Source organism: Orcinus orca, chromosome 18 (assembly GCF_937001465.1).
Source record: "Orcinus orca chromosome 18, mOrcOrc1.1, whole genome shotgun sequence".
Lineage (NCBI taxonomy): Eukaryota > Metazoa > Chordata > Mammalia > Artiodactyla > Delphinidae > Orcinus > Orcinus orca.
Genome location: NC_064576.1, coordinates 70,699,171 through 70,713,257, shown reverse-complemented (window position 1 = coordinate 70,713,257; position 14,087 = coordinate 70,699,171). Strand labels below are relative to the sequence as shown.

Below are 14,087 nucleotides of genomic sequence, written 5' to 3'. Positions count from 1 at the left end.
TGGTCTGTCTTGATTGTAATTGTCTTTATTAAGAAGGCATTAAGAAAATTAATAAGAACGATGGGGCAGTGTCTCTTCACAGAATCTGTATTAATTTCTCCCTTAGAGTAGTTGACAGTATAATCCCCCCAAAATATTGAAAAACAACCTTATATACTAGATAATAGCCGAACACTGCTACTAGTTGTTGAAACATAAAAACATGTTCTGCATAAATTTATGTTTGGAACAGGAGATTATAATAGTGAAAGATTATTGAGAAAGGTGCTAACATATACTGAAGTGTTTATTTTCTTTAAACAAGCTATATTTACATGGTATGTTAAGTGTGATGATTTTCATATTGGTTAATGTTTAGTAGTTTGATTTTTTAAAAAGATGTTGAATATTCTATCTCAAGCCAAGGCTATTTGCCTTATAATCACTTCTCTTGCCCAGTGGTGACTTAATATATCCATAAAATGTCAGGAAGAAATCCTTGGGCGGAACTATGGACCTAGACACACAGTTGTGTTACTGGCTTTCACGTATGTTCATTTATGACTTGTTGCTGAATTGACCCAAACTAAGACTCTGGGAGGTATTTGGAACACAGCCATGAGCAGAAGAGGGCCCTGGGAAGACAGCACTGTATCCCTCCTGCTTTTATTTTCTGATAAGGGATAGGGAGTGAGGGGGTGATGGTTGGGTAAGAGAGAAAATATACAAAACTTTTAGAACTTAGGGTACTTGACTTAAATTATCCGCTGACACTTCTTTCATAGTTGCCTTTGAAAGCTCTCCCGGGCTGGCTGCATCATTTAACACAAAACTAGGGGCACCTGGGACATTTAGGTATCCTGGGATACAGCAGTGAGCAAAATAGACAACATCCCTGGTCACAAGGAGGGGATAGTCTTTTGCAGGGGAGACAGGCAAATGTGAAACAATGTGTCAGATGGTAATAAGTGTTATGGAGAAAAATAAAGCAAAATAAGAGGGATGAAGGATAGATTGGGATGGGCTTACTTTTCTGTAGAGGGTGTTCAGGAAAAATCTCACAGATCAGGTCACATTTGAGCGAAGCGTGAAGGAACCGAGGGAGGGAGTTATGTGCTCCCTACTCCTATGTCCAGCCGCCTACTTGTCCACCAGGAGCCTCAAACTTAACTTGTTCAGAACTGAACTCTTCATGCCCCTTTTTAACCTCTTCCATCTTCAGTCTCCTGCATCTCAGAAATGGCATCACTGTCTATTGAGTTGCTCATATGAAAACACCTGGGGCTGTTGATAGATTCCTCTTTCCCCTCAACCTCATGCTGGCACGTTTAGTGGAGTCTCCCTCCAGGATACACCTCTCATCTATCTTCCCGCTGTGTTGAATACTATTACTGTGGTCCAGGCTACCGTCATCTCTTTCCTGGACCATGATTTAAGCATCCTAGCTGCCCTCCTGGTTTCTGTTCTTGCCATCCCAATGATCCAGTATCTCTGTAATTCAGATCTTCTTGTTCACCTGCTCAAAAACCTCCTGTGGTTTCCCACTGCACCTAAGATAGTTTCATGAGGTGTTGCACTCCAGGTCAGCAGTAATTTTCTATCCCTGTAAAGAGGCTCCATTCTTTAACTTCTCTTGTTTTTGTTGAAAAGTTAACTTTGCTCCTTTGAAAGAAATGTGTACACCTGTCCCCCAAAATGACTTTTAAGATTTTCTCTATCTTAGGTTTTTCAACCAGCATTTGACTATGTGGTTTTCTTTATATGTCTCTTGATTAGAGTTTATAGAGCTTCTTGAATCTATGGCTTGATGACTTGTGTCAGTTTTTAAGAAGATTCTAAGCCTGTGTTTCTTCAAATGCTGATTGAGTTCCATTGTCTGTCTCTTCCTGTTCTGGGGTTTGAACATCATGTATTTAATTTATTTTTTTATTGAAGTATAGTTGATTTACAATGTTGTACCAATCTCTGCTGTACAGCACAGTGACTCCGTTTTACACATACATACATTCTTTTTTTAAGTTTTCTTTTCCATTATGGTATGCCAGGAGATTGGATATAGTTCCGGTGCTCTACAGTAAGACCTTGTTGTTTATCCATTCCAAATGCAATAGTTTGCATCTACCAACCCCAAATTCCCAGCCCATCCCTCTCCCTCCCGCCTCCCCCTTGGCAACCACACGTCTGTTCTCTATGTCTGTGAGTCTCTTTCTGTTCTGTAGATAGGTTCATTTGTGCCATGCTTTAGATTCCACATACAAGTGATATCATATGGTATTTGTCTTTCTCTTTCTGACTTACTTCGCTTAGTTTGAGCATCATGTATTTTAGACCTTGCACCGTGTCCCGTGTTGCCCTTAAGCTCTTTTCTGCATGTTCCTCTTTGTTTTCTTTTTTGTGCATAAATGTGGACATTTTTTACTGACTTACCTTCCAGGTTACTATTCTCTCTTCTGTTATGTCTAATATTCTCTTGAATTCCTAACTTGAGTTATTGCATTATTCGGTTTTAGGATTTCCATTTGACTCTTGTTTATAGATTCTAGTTCTTTGGTAAAAATCATCATCTTTTCGTCAGTTTTCATATTAATTATATATTTTTTAAACTGCAAAACCTGGTTTATCTGCGAATCTCTGTTTCTCATTTTTCTCTGTTATTGGTCTGGTCTTGTGCATTTAATATTCTTCTGGGTTGTAGACCTTGTCTGGGTAGGTCTAGCTACAGACTGCCCTTACTTCTAGACCCTTTTCCCCCGGCAGACCCTGCCCTCCAGCCTTGGGCTCCCAGAACTACTGCTGAAGTCTCTGCTCAGATTTTAGCCACTTCACTGCTGTTTCCCACTTGGTTCTTGTGTTTTCCCTTGGTTTTTGTGCAGCCTAGGAGTTGAGGGAAGCTTGCAGGCAGAATTTGGGGCTCACTCCTCTGGGATCCCCTTGAATCTCTACCATCTCGGCAGCTTGCAGCTCCAGCCTCTGTCTCTGCAGTGCAGCCAGATTGCACGAGTCCCCAGCTGCTGCCCTTGGTGGTGTGCTGTCCTCTGCTCGGGTAATCAGCAGATTCCTTGAGGGTGAAAGGAGGTGACTATGGGGCTCCCATGGGTGGGCTCCCCTTCTCTCTCACATCCTATTTGCCTTCGTTGTGTTTTGATGCCCTCAGTCATTTGCTCTAAGAATCCCTCCAGCTTTTATACTTGTTCTTGGTGGGAGAGTCGGTCTGATCCAGGCTGTTCTGTTGTGACATCTGAACCCTGGTCTGTCTCCTGCTTCTCTTTCATACCATGTTTCCCATACCCAGTATATTCCAGCCACACTGCACTCATTTTTTGTTAGAATATATCAAGCTTTTTCCCACCTCAGGGACTTTGTATTAACTGCCTCACCTCTTCTTCCCCAGATGTGTGCTTAGCTGGTTCCTTGATGTTATTTAATCTCCGTTCAACTGTTACTTCCTAAGAGGTTTCTCTCTCTTTCCAGGGTCCCCCGTCACTCTTTTATTTTCATCATAGCACTATCTGAACTTACTTTATTTACTTGCTTACTTTCTGTCTCCCCACTATTGTGTAAGCTCGGTTCCCACCTGGCGTGGGATAAATGTTAACTGATAACAAATGATAATAAATGTTAATTGAATGACTGAATAAATGAATAAAATAGGCACTGATTCTGGAAGGAATTGTTCAAATTCTTCTTTGCAAACCTCAGTGGGACATAAAGGAACACTGTTTTCTTCACATTAATAGTATTTTGATAAGGAATATTCTATAAAATACCACTTTTATGTGTTTATAGTATAATGGTGACTAGCATTTTGTTCATCCTGATGATCTGATCTTAAATTACTTTCTTTATAGACCAAGATTATGCTATATTCATTATCACATGAGTAATAATTATATTTTTGTGAAAATTCTTTAGAAATATATAATCTGTGCTTATTCTCTATCACCCAGGATATTTAACTAAAACTAATGATACCAATTTGTTGTTGGTCGTGCATGAAATGGCTTTTTAAAAAAATTTTATATCTTTATTTAACAGGAATGGTTTTTAGGAAAAGCATTACATGACGAAGAATCTACAATCATTCACCATTATGCCTTTTCCGAAAATCCTACAGTGTTTAAGTACCCCGACTTCGCTGCTGGCTGGGCCCTTAGTATCCCACTGGTCAACAAGTAAGCATTTATGAGACTTGCTTTTCGTTGCGTCTCGTGTATGAATCAACTTGTATTTCGCCAAGTCTTGCAGCTGATGGAGCTGAGTGAACTTTTCAGCAGAGGCAGCGGGTGGTAGTGCAGGGAGACCCGCGGCAGGAGCCGGACACAGGCTCCATCACTTACTCACCCCCTCAGACTCACGCTCAGCCGCTCTGCCCTTCCTCTCACTCACCTGCAAAATGAGGCGAATGATCAACTGTGAGGCCGAGGGAGGGCCCACGAGTGCTCAGGACTCTGTACCCGGAGGTGTGGCCACTGTTGTGAGCTCTAGGCGTGACTCTGATTGTCATCAGCACGCCTCGGGTTGGGTGATGACTGGTTATGTGCGTGGATGTGTAGACGCGTTTAAACGTGGGCTGGGCAGGAGGCATACCTAACTCTCGGTGTGAGAATCCCAGTCATGCAGTTTTCGGTGTGAAAGGGGAAGATAAGTCGTAATTCAGGAGAAGCATGGCTGTTGACAGTCCTCTTAACCTAAATAGTTCAGATTAATTGTGAGTTTTTGCTCTTTAGGGAATGGAAAGTTGATAGTGCAGTTGTGGTTTTTATATCTGCAAAGATGAAAATGTTTCTCTTATTTCTTACAGTCAGTGTCCTGTTTCTAGGGTTTGGAGTCCTGAAAAGCTTTTTAGCCCATTGTAGTAATATAAGATAGTAGATACTTTGTCATTTGTGGTTGCTGAAACTTCTGGACTGCTCCCTTGACATTTGAAAGTTCCTTACAATGTAACGCGCTCCTTCCCAACGTAGATGCAAGCAGCAGCAAAGGATGCAGAGTGGATGAAGGGAATATTGTTGCTGGAACTGGAAGCGGAGGTGGGTGGTGGTTTGGTGCAGGGGTCCAGCAGTGTTATTGAGGGGAGGCTGGATCTCTGTCTCTCCGGCTTAGTGCACAGCATCATTTCACCCTAAATCTGGTTAGCTTTGTGCTTTCAAGGCAGTAAGGGCTACGAACTTCTTATTTATCTACAGCAGGAGACAGCCTCTAACCATGGAATGAAAGTACTTATCCCCAGTCTGTAGGTGGATCCTGTCCAATTAAAGTCAGTTGGGACAACTTCAGGCCTCTACCATCCTCTGCACCGTTAACAGCTGCCAGAACTTCAGTGCATCGGTTGGGATCAAACTAACTCTGACCCTGGAGCCCCTTTTTTGGCCTGAGTAATTGATCAAAATCAGAATTCTCTTAGAGGAAGGAAGGAGAGGCTCTGTATCATGTGGGTAAGCAACAGTGCCCACTACGGGAACGTCGATTCACTGTGTCTCCTTTCCTTGACTTATGGCTCACTTGGTAGGTAGGGCAATGATTTATAGTTACTCAAGTCACCAGAAAAACTGGTTACTTAAAGACACTTCATGACACTCACTTTCTTAGACTTTCTCACCGAAAATATTTTTGGGGCTAGCAATCCCGCATCAGTGAGTGTTGAATTAACACTGCCCAACATTTCCCAGTGCTCTAGCTACGTGATCTCCTCACGATAGCATCTGTAAAAAAAAAAAAACAAAAAAAAACTTGCATCTTTGGAGAAACGTTCATTGATTTTCAGTAAGATGGTTTCTTCAAATAGATGTTACTACAGAACACTGTTACTGGTTTCCCCTGTTGTTTTTCCATCAGAAAAGCTTATCTAGATGTCCTGCAATATCTTGCTCTGTTGACTGTCTCGCACGTGGGACTAGAAGAGTCAGGAAGTTTTCCTGGTATGGAGTTGAAGGAGCCCTATATTTGTTGCAAGTTTCCGGTCTAGCTGGTTGTGTCATTAGAACTGTGTTATCGGGACATAACTTAGTGCCTTCTAAAAACAGGAAAGCTGAATGTCAAATTCTCTTTTGCCAGGAACTGAATATTTAATGAAGAAATATTTTCGCAAAGTAGTTGGGATTTCTGGCCTTGTTTTTTTTGGCAATGATGGTTCCTGAAATTAGCATTTGAAAAGCCCTTGGGTATAGCCCTTGCTTGGTGTATAGAAAAATGAAACCTAGTTCCCACCACTAGGACTGGCCTTTTAAGTCGGGTGAATGCCCCCCTGCACACTTTCAGAACTGGGACTTGTTTGCAAGGTGACTGGGTTAGGCCCCAGGTGTCCCACGAGGCTGACTCATCCATGCGACGTTCGTAATATTGAGGTAACCGTCACTGGTTCTGGCAGATTCCACAGGCTGCTAAACGTAGCCACAGATGTCAGTGTACATACTGATTTGTTTCCAGTCAGTCAGTGTTCATCTTAAAGAGATTCTTTCCTCTTAAAGAGATTCTATCAGTGGCTGTCACATTTTCCTCTAGTTTCCCTCAGAGAAAAATGTACAAGAATTGAATGCGAAAGAAACTTAAAAAGTCAGGAAGCGTAGAGAGCATGTTTAGGGTAACAGTTCAGAGGTGTTGATTGTCTCTTAAGAACGGGTGTGGGCAGCGTGGCCACCTGACAGTGGATGTCACGTGCCATTGGGTGCTGATCGCAGTTCTGTGTTCCTTGTCCGTGGCGATGAGCCCAGGTATGACTTTTCTTTTTCTGTGTGTGTGTTTGGTGTCTGAATGTGGTTGGCTCAGGTTTTGAAGGCACTTGGCATGAGTCCAAGTCCCCAAGTTATCTTAAAAGAGTTTATTCATGAAAACTGGCTCCAGCCAAGCAGAGTTCGAGTTGGACAAGATGCCACACCAGGGCAGAGTTTTCTCTTAATATACGTCAGGAATGTTCTGAGAATGCAGTCTCTTTATGCAGTGTCCTCACCCACTCCTGCCCGAGCCGGCGGGCAGGTACTGAGCAGGAGTGTAGCAGAGGTTCCATGGGGCTTCCTTCCGAGCTGTGTACCATCGAGCCACGTTCCCGTCACCCGTGAGGCCGGTGCTTCCTGACTACACGTAAATCATAACCTGTGTCCTCCTTCATCTTTCCTCCGATTAGAGATAAATTTTTAGAGAAATGTCTGTGGCTCAACCAGGCTAAAAACTCAGGGAGGACTTTTGAAACTGATTACTAGTTTTCCTTTTCAGATTACCATTATTTCTTTGTAGTTAAAATATTTGTTAGGAGGTTCGTCATTGAAACGAGGGTCCCGTCTGTAGCCCTGTACTAAACGTAAAGCCTGTGGCAGTTCCGTGGTCTTGGTAAGCATGTCTTTCTACCTCACTCAGCCTGAAATGGAGGAATGTATTGCGATGTGCCCTCATCCCTTCAGATCGCTCACCGAGTGCTCGTTTGGGCCCGGGCGGTGGGCGCTGTTTGGGGTGCAGAGCAGGAGGGGGGCGCAGGGGGCTCGCCGTGTGTGATGAATGGGGCTGTGCTTCCCACTCTGGGGGCAAAGGAAGTTTCCATTTATTCTCGTGGGCAGGTCTGGACACCCTTGAATTCGGTCTTGGAGAAAAGGCTGCCAGGTAGAGGTTGGGTCGGGGCGAACTGGGCCGCCGTGTGGCCAGGAGCGCGCTTCGGGGGAGGTTGGTGCACGCTGGGGAGCGGGGGGCTCTAGAGCTGGGGCCCAGGGGTCTGGGCCTCTCTTCTGTGCTGAAAAGAGCCATTACGGCTTTTCTGAAGCAAGAAAATGACTTGAAACTGTTATTCTTTCCCGAAACCACATGCTCTCTACCCCAGGAAACTCCACAAACTGTAATTCATAGGGTCATTAAAAGTAGGAGACTGAAAAGTAGCAACTTCTGTTTCTCTATCAGGCAGGCTTTTTTCTTTTCCTTTTCTTTCTCTGTCATTATTTAGTCAAGGATTATCAGGAGTCAGCACACTCGGTGGCTTTTTAAAAGACATGTATTGTATCGTATTGTGTTTTATGTTATTTTCCAGATGTTGAATAACGAACACTACGTTTGCAACAAGCCTTGCATTCGGTCCTGGTCCACAAATAATTGTGTTTTCACAGTCCTTTGCCTCAAGGAAATTAAACTCTTATTTTTGTCTTAAAATTTATATTTTTATTTGTTTTCAAACATTAGAAAGTCTCAAGAATGTGTTCTTCTTGTTTGATGCTTTTTTGGTTTTTTTCAAAAAACTCAAATTGTCTCTATTTTCTAGGCTTACCAAGAGATTGAAGAGCGAGTCCCTGAAATCCGACTTTACAATAGATTTAAAATATGAGGTAGGTCATGATTTGTTTGGTTCAAAGTCTTCGTAATCAAGAATTCGTGTCTTTTGATACAAAAGGTGTCTTGTGTTCCCTGAAAGGTGCATCCCCTCTGCCATTCACATCCATATTTTCCCAACAAGGAAATTGCACATGCTACCGTCTGTGAGGGCTTTCTTCTTTAAGCCCATTTTGGTCACGTAGGTGGAGAAGGAACGGTGGAGAAAACAGTTGTGTCTGTGATCCTTCATCCTTTGTTTTTAAGCTAGGTGGATGGGTCCAGAGATGGATTTTTAAAAACATGCAAAAATGTCAGTAAAATACCTCTGGTCTTTTTTTGTGCTTTGGTTGCACATATGTCTTCGACATGTCTCTTGTGCTGGACCCTGTGGAGCAGAATTGGGCCAGCTGGTCCCCCAGCACCCTGGCATTTAGTAGACATCTGTGACCAGTCATCCTGGAGGCAGGTGGCGGGCGTCCCGTCCTTAATCCATTAATCTCTCCTGAATCATCATCAAGAAGGTCTCTTCATGCGTACATCTGACTGCCTGAAACAGACTTGCCTTTCCCTCTGTAGGAATCTGTATTTTAGGACATTGGGGCCAATCGTGACTCAGTCCAGCAGTGCTGGTAGCCTGCCAGGAGCGAAAAGGGCACTCACAAGATTTTAATTTGGGGAGTATTTCTAAATGATGAAATGGGTTATTTGAGGAGAAATATTCATGTTAAAAATCATTCTTTTCCACAGAAGGGAAAGAATGACTAGTTGAAAGCCAGGGTCTGTCTAGATTTTTTTTTTTTTTTTTTTTTTTTTTTTTTTTGCGGTACGCGGGCCTCTCACTGTTGTGGCCTCCCCCGTTGCGGAGCACAGGCTCTGGATGCGCAGGCTCAGTGGCCATGGCTCACGGGCCCAGCCGCTCCGCGGCATGCGGGATCCTCCCGCACCGGGGCACGAACCCGCGTACCCTGCATTGGCAGGTGGACTCTCAACCACTGCGCCACCAGGGAAGCCCTGTCTAGATATTTTTAATGAAAAGTCAGCTCAGGTATAGATACCCAGGTTTGGGAGTCTATGAAACATTGAATAACATACCAAAAAACCCTCTAACATACATGAAAGGTATAAAGATCAGTCAGAATATCTATGCTTAAGAGATTGAACTTGATCAGTTGCTTGGAGGCTACCTGTAAGTATCTCCCCAGGAGGGTCCCCCTTCGTTCTAACGAGAGTCAACAACTTTCTTGAATTCTCTCCCTGGCCCCCTTTTCTTCATATTTGATCACATATGAATGTATCTCTGAATAATACATAGTTTTGCATCCTTCTGGCCTTTATATAAACAGAACTGTACCCTGAATAATGTTCTAATTTGAAAGTCATCCGTGTTGATACATGTGGCTTTAATGAACTGTCGTCACTTTGTGTAACTGTCTCTCCCAGGACCACACACAGTGTATCTGCCCAGTCTGCTGGTAGTGGGCCTCCGGGCGGCGACTGGGTTTTGCTGTTGCGGTCACCAGTTCTATGAATGTTTTTGACATGTGTCATGATGATCCTCTACAAGAGTTTCTCTAGGGCAGAAGCTTTTAAACTGTTTTTTGACGGTGACCGACTTTAAAAAATACATTTTTCATTGTGACTCAGTATATTTGTGTGTTGTTATTGATTTCTAACTTAGTATGATGGGTCTATATAACAGTCATTTGAAATATTTTTAGGTTTGCTTAATGGCCTAGTTCATGTTCACTTTTCATAAATGGAGAAAAGGATGTATGTGCTCTGATTTGGGGGTGGTATAATCTCTTTATGTCTACTAAAGAACAAATAGATTAATCAGTTAATCTGTTGTGCTTTTCACATATTTGATTTCCTCCCTCTCTCCCTTTTCCTGCTTTCGTTTTGTCTGCTTGATCCGGCATTTACTAAGGGAGGAATGTGAAAATCTTCCATGATAGTGGTGACAGTGTCTCTTTGTGGAACTGCCAACTCTTGCTATTTATACTCTGAGGCTATGTTAATTAGATGCATACAAGTTTAGAATTGTTACCTCCTCTCCGTAAATGCATCTTTATCTCTAGTAATGCTCTTTGCCTTAGCATTTATTTTGTTGACAGGAACACTTCTATACTAGCTTTCTTTTGGTGTTTGCTTCATCATTGTTTTTCATTTTTTTCTTTCCATTCTTTTGTGTCCTCTTCTGATGCATCTCTCTTAAAGAGGACGTGTTTGTTTTTTTCTCCCAGTTTGACAATCTTTATCTTCAAACCATATAGCAAATTTACATTTTTCATGCTTACTAACACTTTATTTTATCCTTTGTCTCCCATTTTTTTCTTTTGAAAATTTCCTTGCTTTCTTTTAGATTTTTAAAATTTTTATTCCATTTTTTTCCCTCCTCTGTTATTTTTGAAGTTCATTCTCAATGTCTGTTCCTTAATGGTTGTTTTAAATACAGTAAGTCCCCTACATACGAACCTTCAAGTTGCGAACTCTCAAAGACGCAAACGTATTATAAACCTGTTACAGTGCGGTACTATATGGCCGATTGTGTTAGTTGGGCACCTAGGCTAACTTTGTTGGACTTACGAACAAATTGGACTTACAGACTCGCTCTTGGAACGGAACGTGTTCGTATGCAGGGGACTTACTGTACTTTAACATGTACAGTAAGTGGCTGATTAATCAATAGCCTAAAAATCTAAGGGCCTGAGCATAATAACTCTGATTATCCCTCTCCAGGTTTTATGCTCTTTTGTCCAGTATTTTTGTTCTTTCTTTTTTTTCAACCCCGCAACTCAGATATTGTCCTTCCTTACTTTATACAGTTAAATGATTTGTATTAGCTTAACCCTGTATTTGCCGTGTCTGTGCTCACTATTCTGTTTTGCTTCTTGGACCTGCCAACGGGGATCATTTTTATTCTTCCTGAAGTACATCCTTCAGAATTTCCTTTTTAGTGAGGTGGCAAATTCTCCGTTTTTTTTTGGTTTTTTTTTTTTCCTTAAAAATTATCTCAGGGGCTTCCCTGGTGGCGCAGTGGTTGAGAATCTGCCTGCCAATGCAGGGGACACTGGTTCGAGCCCTGGTCTGGGAAGATCCCACATGCCGCGGAGCAACTGGGCCCGTGAGCCACAACTACTGAGCCTGCGCGTCTGGAGCCTGTGCTCCGCAACAAGAGAGGCCGCAGTAGTGAGAGGCCCGCGCACTGCGATGAAGAGCGGCCCCCACTTGCCACAACTAGAGAAAGCCCTCGCACAGAAACGAAGGCCCAACACAGCCATAAATAAATAAATAAATATATAGGGACTATAAATAATTAAAAAAATAATTTATTTCAGTTTTGTTCTTGAGACATAGTTGCATTATGTGTACAATTCTAGGTTGTGAGACATTTTCTCTCATCACAGTACTGTTGTTCCCCTGTGCTCTGGCTTCTGTTACTGCTGTTGTGTTAGGAAATCAACCGCCACTCTTACATGGTTCCATCGTCAGTAATCTGCCGTTTCTCTGGCTGCTTTTAAGATTGTTCTTTGTCTTTGGTGTTCTGCAGTTTCACTATGGTATATATACGTCTAGGTGCAGACTCTTCTTTTTCTAATCCTGCTTAGAATTCATTGGGCCTTTCTATAATAGGATTGTTAAGCAATCCTATTTTTTTTAAATTACATTTAAAAAAAATTCTCAGCCATTGTCTTTTCAGCTGTTTTCTCATCCCCTCTGTTATCTCCTTCTGGAACTTTAGATATATGCTAGAGGTTTGAACTTCTCTTCTACATTCCCCATCTCTGTTTCTAGCTGGGCTACATTTCAAATAACTTGGAGGACTTCATCTTTTAGTTCCCTAGTTTTTATTCAGCTGTGTCTAATATGCTGTTTATCCCCACCATTAAAATGTTCATTTTAAGCGTTGTATTTTTCTTCTTTTTTTTTTTTTTTTTTTTTGCTGTACGCAGGCCTCTCACTGCTGTGGCCTCTCCCGTTGCGAAGCACAGGCTCCGGACGCGCAGGCTCAGCGGCCATGGCTCATGGGCCCAGCTGCTCCACGGCATGTGGGATCCTCCCGGACCAGGGCACGAACCCGTGTCCCCTGCATCGGCAGGCGGACTCTCAACCACTGCACCACCAGGGAAGCCCTAAGCATTGTATTTTTCACATCTACAAGTTCTAGACGTTTCTTTTTCAAATTTGCTCTCTTGTACAATCTTTCAGAAATTTTGCTCATGTTTTAAAGTTTTTCTTTTCTTTATGAAAATATATGAAACATTTTCTCTTCTGTGCTTGATCATTCCAATCCCCAAAGTCTTCTGGGCCTGAGCAAGCTGTGTCTGCTGGCTCTTGCCCATCATCTCGTCTCTTTGTACTACTTTTTGTGATTTTTCCGAGTACTTTAGCTCCTTGGGAACTGTGGCCGTCCCCCGTCCTATATTAAGGTTGCGGGCTCCTCAGTAAGGATTTGGATTAGTTTTTGCCGGCTGCTAGAGGCTCAGGCTGACTTAGGGCCGCTTTAAATTACTCCGAGGTGTTTCTGGAACACGTAGGTGACAAATGAGGGAGGCCTGCCTTTGGTTACCTAACCTCAGGATATCTGGAGATGATTTTTCCCTCCATCTAGTGCCAGTTTTGGGGCTTTGCTGTTAGACACGCCCCACCTTGGGCAGGTCATGGGCTTTATTCTCTTAACATGCACCAGAACCTTGGCATCCTCAGAGCCCAGCTGATACCTACTGGGGAAAACTACCCTCAGTGGCCTTTTTCCTCAGGTTCTCACTTTCCATTTTTGTCCTCATAAGCTCCACATTTTTGTGCCAAGTTAGCAATACATTTAAAATGCTTTGAAAAATATTTTATCTCGATATTTTCAGATATTTTCAGCCAGTCGTTTTTTCAGGGTATGTAATTACCATCCTGCAGGAAACCAGAGTCATGATATTTCCTTTTATCTTTCTCTGTGATGTTTTAGAATCCCTGAAATAGCTTCCCTAAAGTTGCTTATGACAATGTGGAATTTTTTGGAGGTCAGAATACTGATTCTTAATTAATTGTTTACGGTTAATAAAAGATTAGATTGCTCCACATGGAATTACTCCTTTTGTAAGTAAAAAAAACCCCAAAGGGCTTCCCTGGTGGCGCAGTGGTTGAGAGTTCGCCTGCCGAAGCGGGGGACGCGGGTTCGTGCCCCGGTCTGGGAGGATCCCACATGCCACGGAGCGGCTGGGCCGGCGCGTCTGGAGCCTGTGCTCCGCACGGGAGGGGCCACAACAGTGAGAGGCCCGCGTACCGCAAAAAAAAAAAAAACAAAAAACAAAAAACTGTTGAATGCTGACATATTGATGTGGTTCAATTTAACATTCTCTAGAGGAGGTCAGGTCTGCTTGCCTTGAGATGTTTCATACCTTTGTGGACCTGTGGTGCTGGTTAAGAGCTTTCATTCATGCCAGTTTCCTGTGTGACAGATCGCTCTCTACATCTGGGACAGAGGTGATGGACCGCCCCTCACTCCTGTGCCTGAGTTTTGTACAGACGGGGTGGACTCTTCCTGTGCCACCACATTTCATTCTTTTCTACCACTTTGCGTAAGTAATAAAAGGACAGCTTCCTCGTGTGTCAAAGGAAAACATACATGCTGTGCACAATGTTGTCCTAGCACTTTCCATCCTAAAAAACCCCAACATCTGCCATGTGCCACGTGAGAACTATATATCATGTTTCTGGGGATACTGGCCCTATAAGGTGAGCACTGTCATTACCCTGTTTCGCACAAGAGAAGAGAGCAGAGTGGCACTGAGAGCTGCGGAGGTGTAGCCTGGAGTCATTTCTTTTGT

General features: G+C 42.9%; 1 protein-coding gene across 3 annotated transcripts in view; it reads left to right on the top strand.

Moving 5' to 3' along the window:
• The window catches only part of B3GLCT (beta 3-glucosyltransferase), a 108,987-nt gene that overhangs the window by 55,942 nt on the left and 38,958 nt on the right, over positions 1 to 14,087 (top strand). For all 3 annotated transcript variants that reach the window (XM_012538951.3, XM_049701128.1, XM_049701127.1), the window contains 3 exons: positions 4,015 to 4,151; positions 8,216 to 8,279; positions 13,719 to 13,838. In XM_012538951.3, the coding sequence (XP_012394405.1) occupies positions 4,015 to 4,151; positions 8,216 to 8,279; positions 13,719 to 13,838 (321 nt within the window). The remainder of the gene's footprint in view (positions 1 to 4,014; positions 4,152 to 8,215; positions 8,280 to 13,718; positions 13,839 to 14,087) is intronic.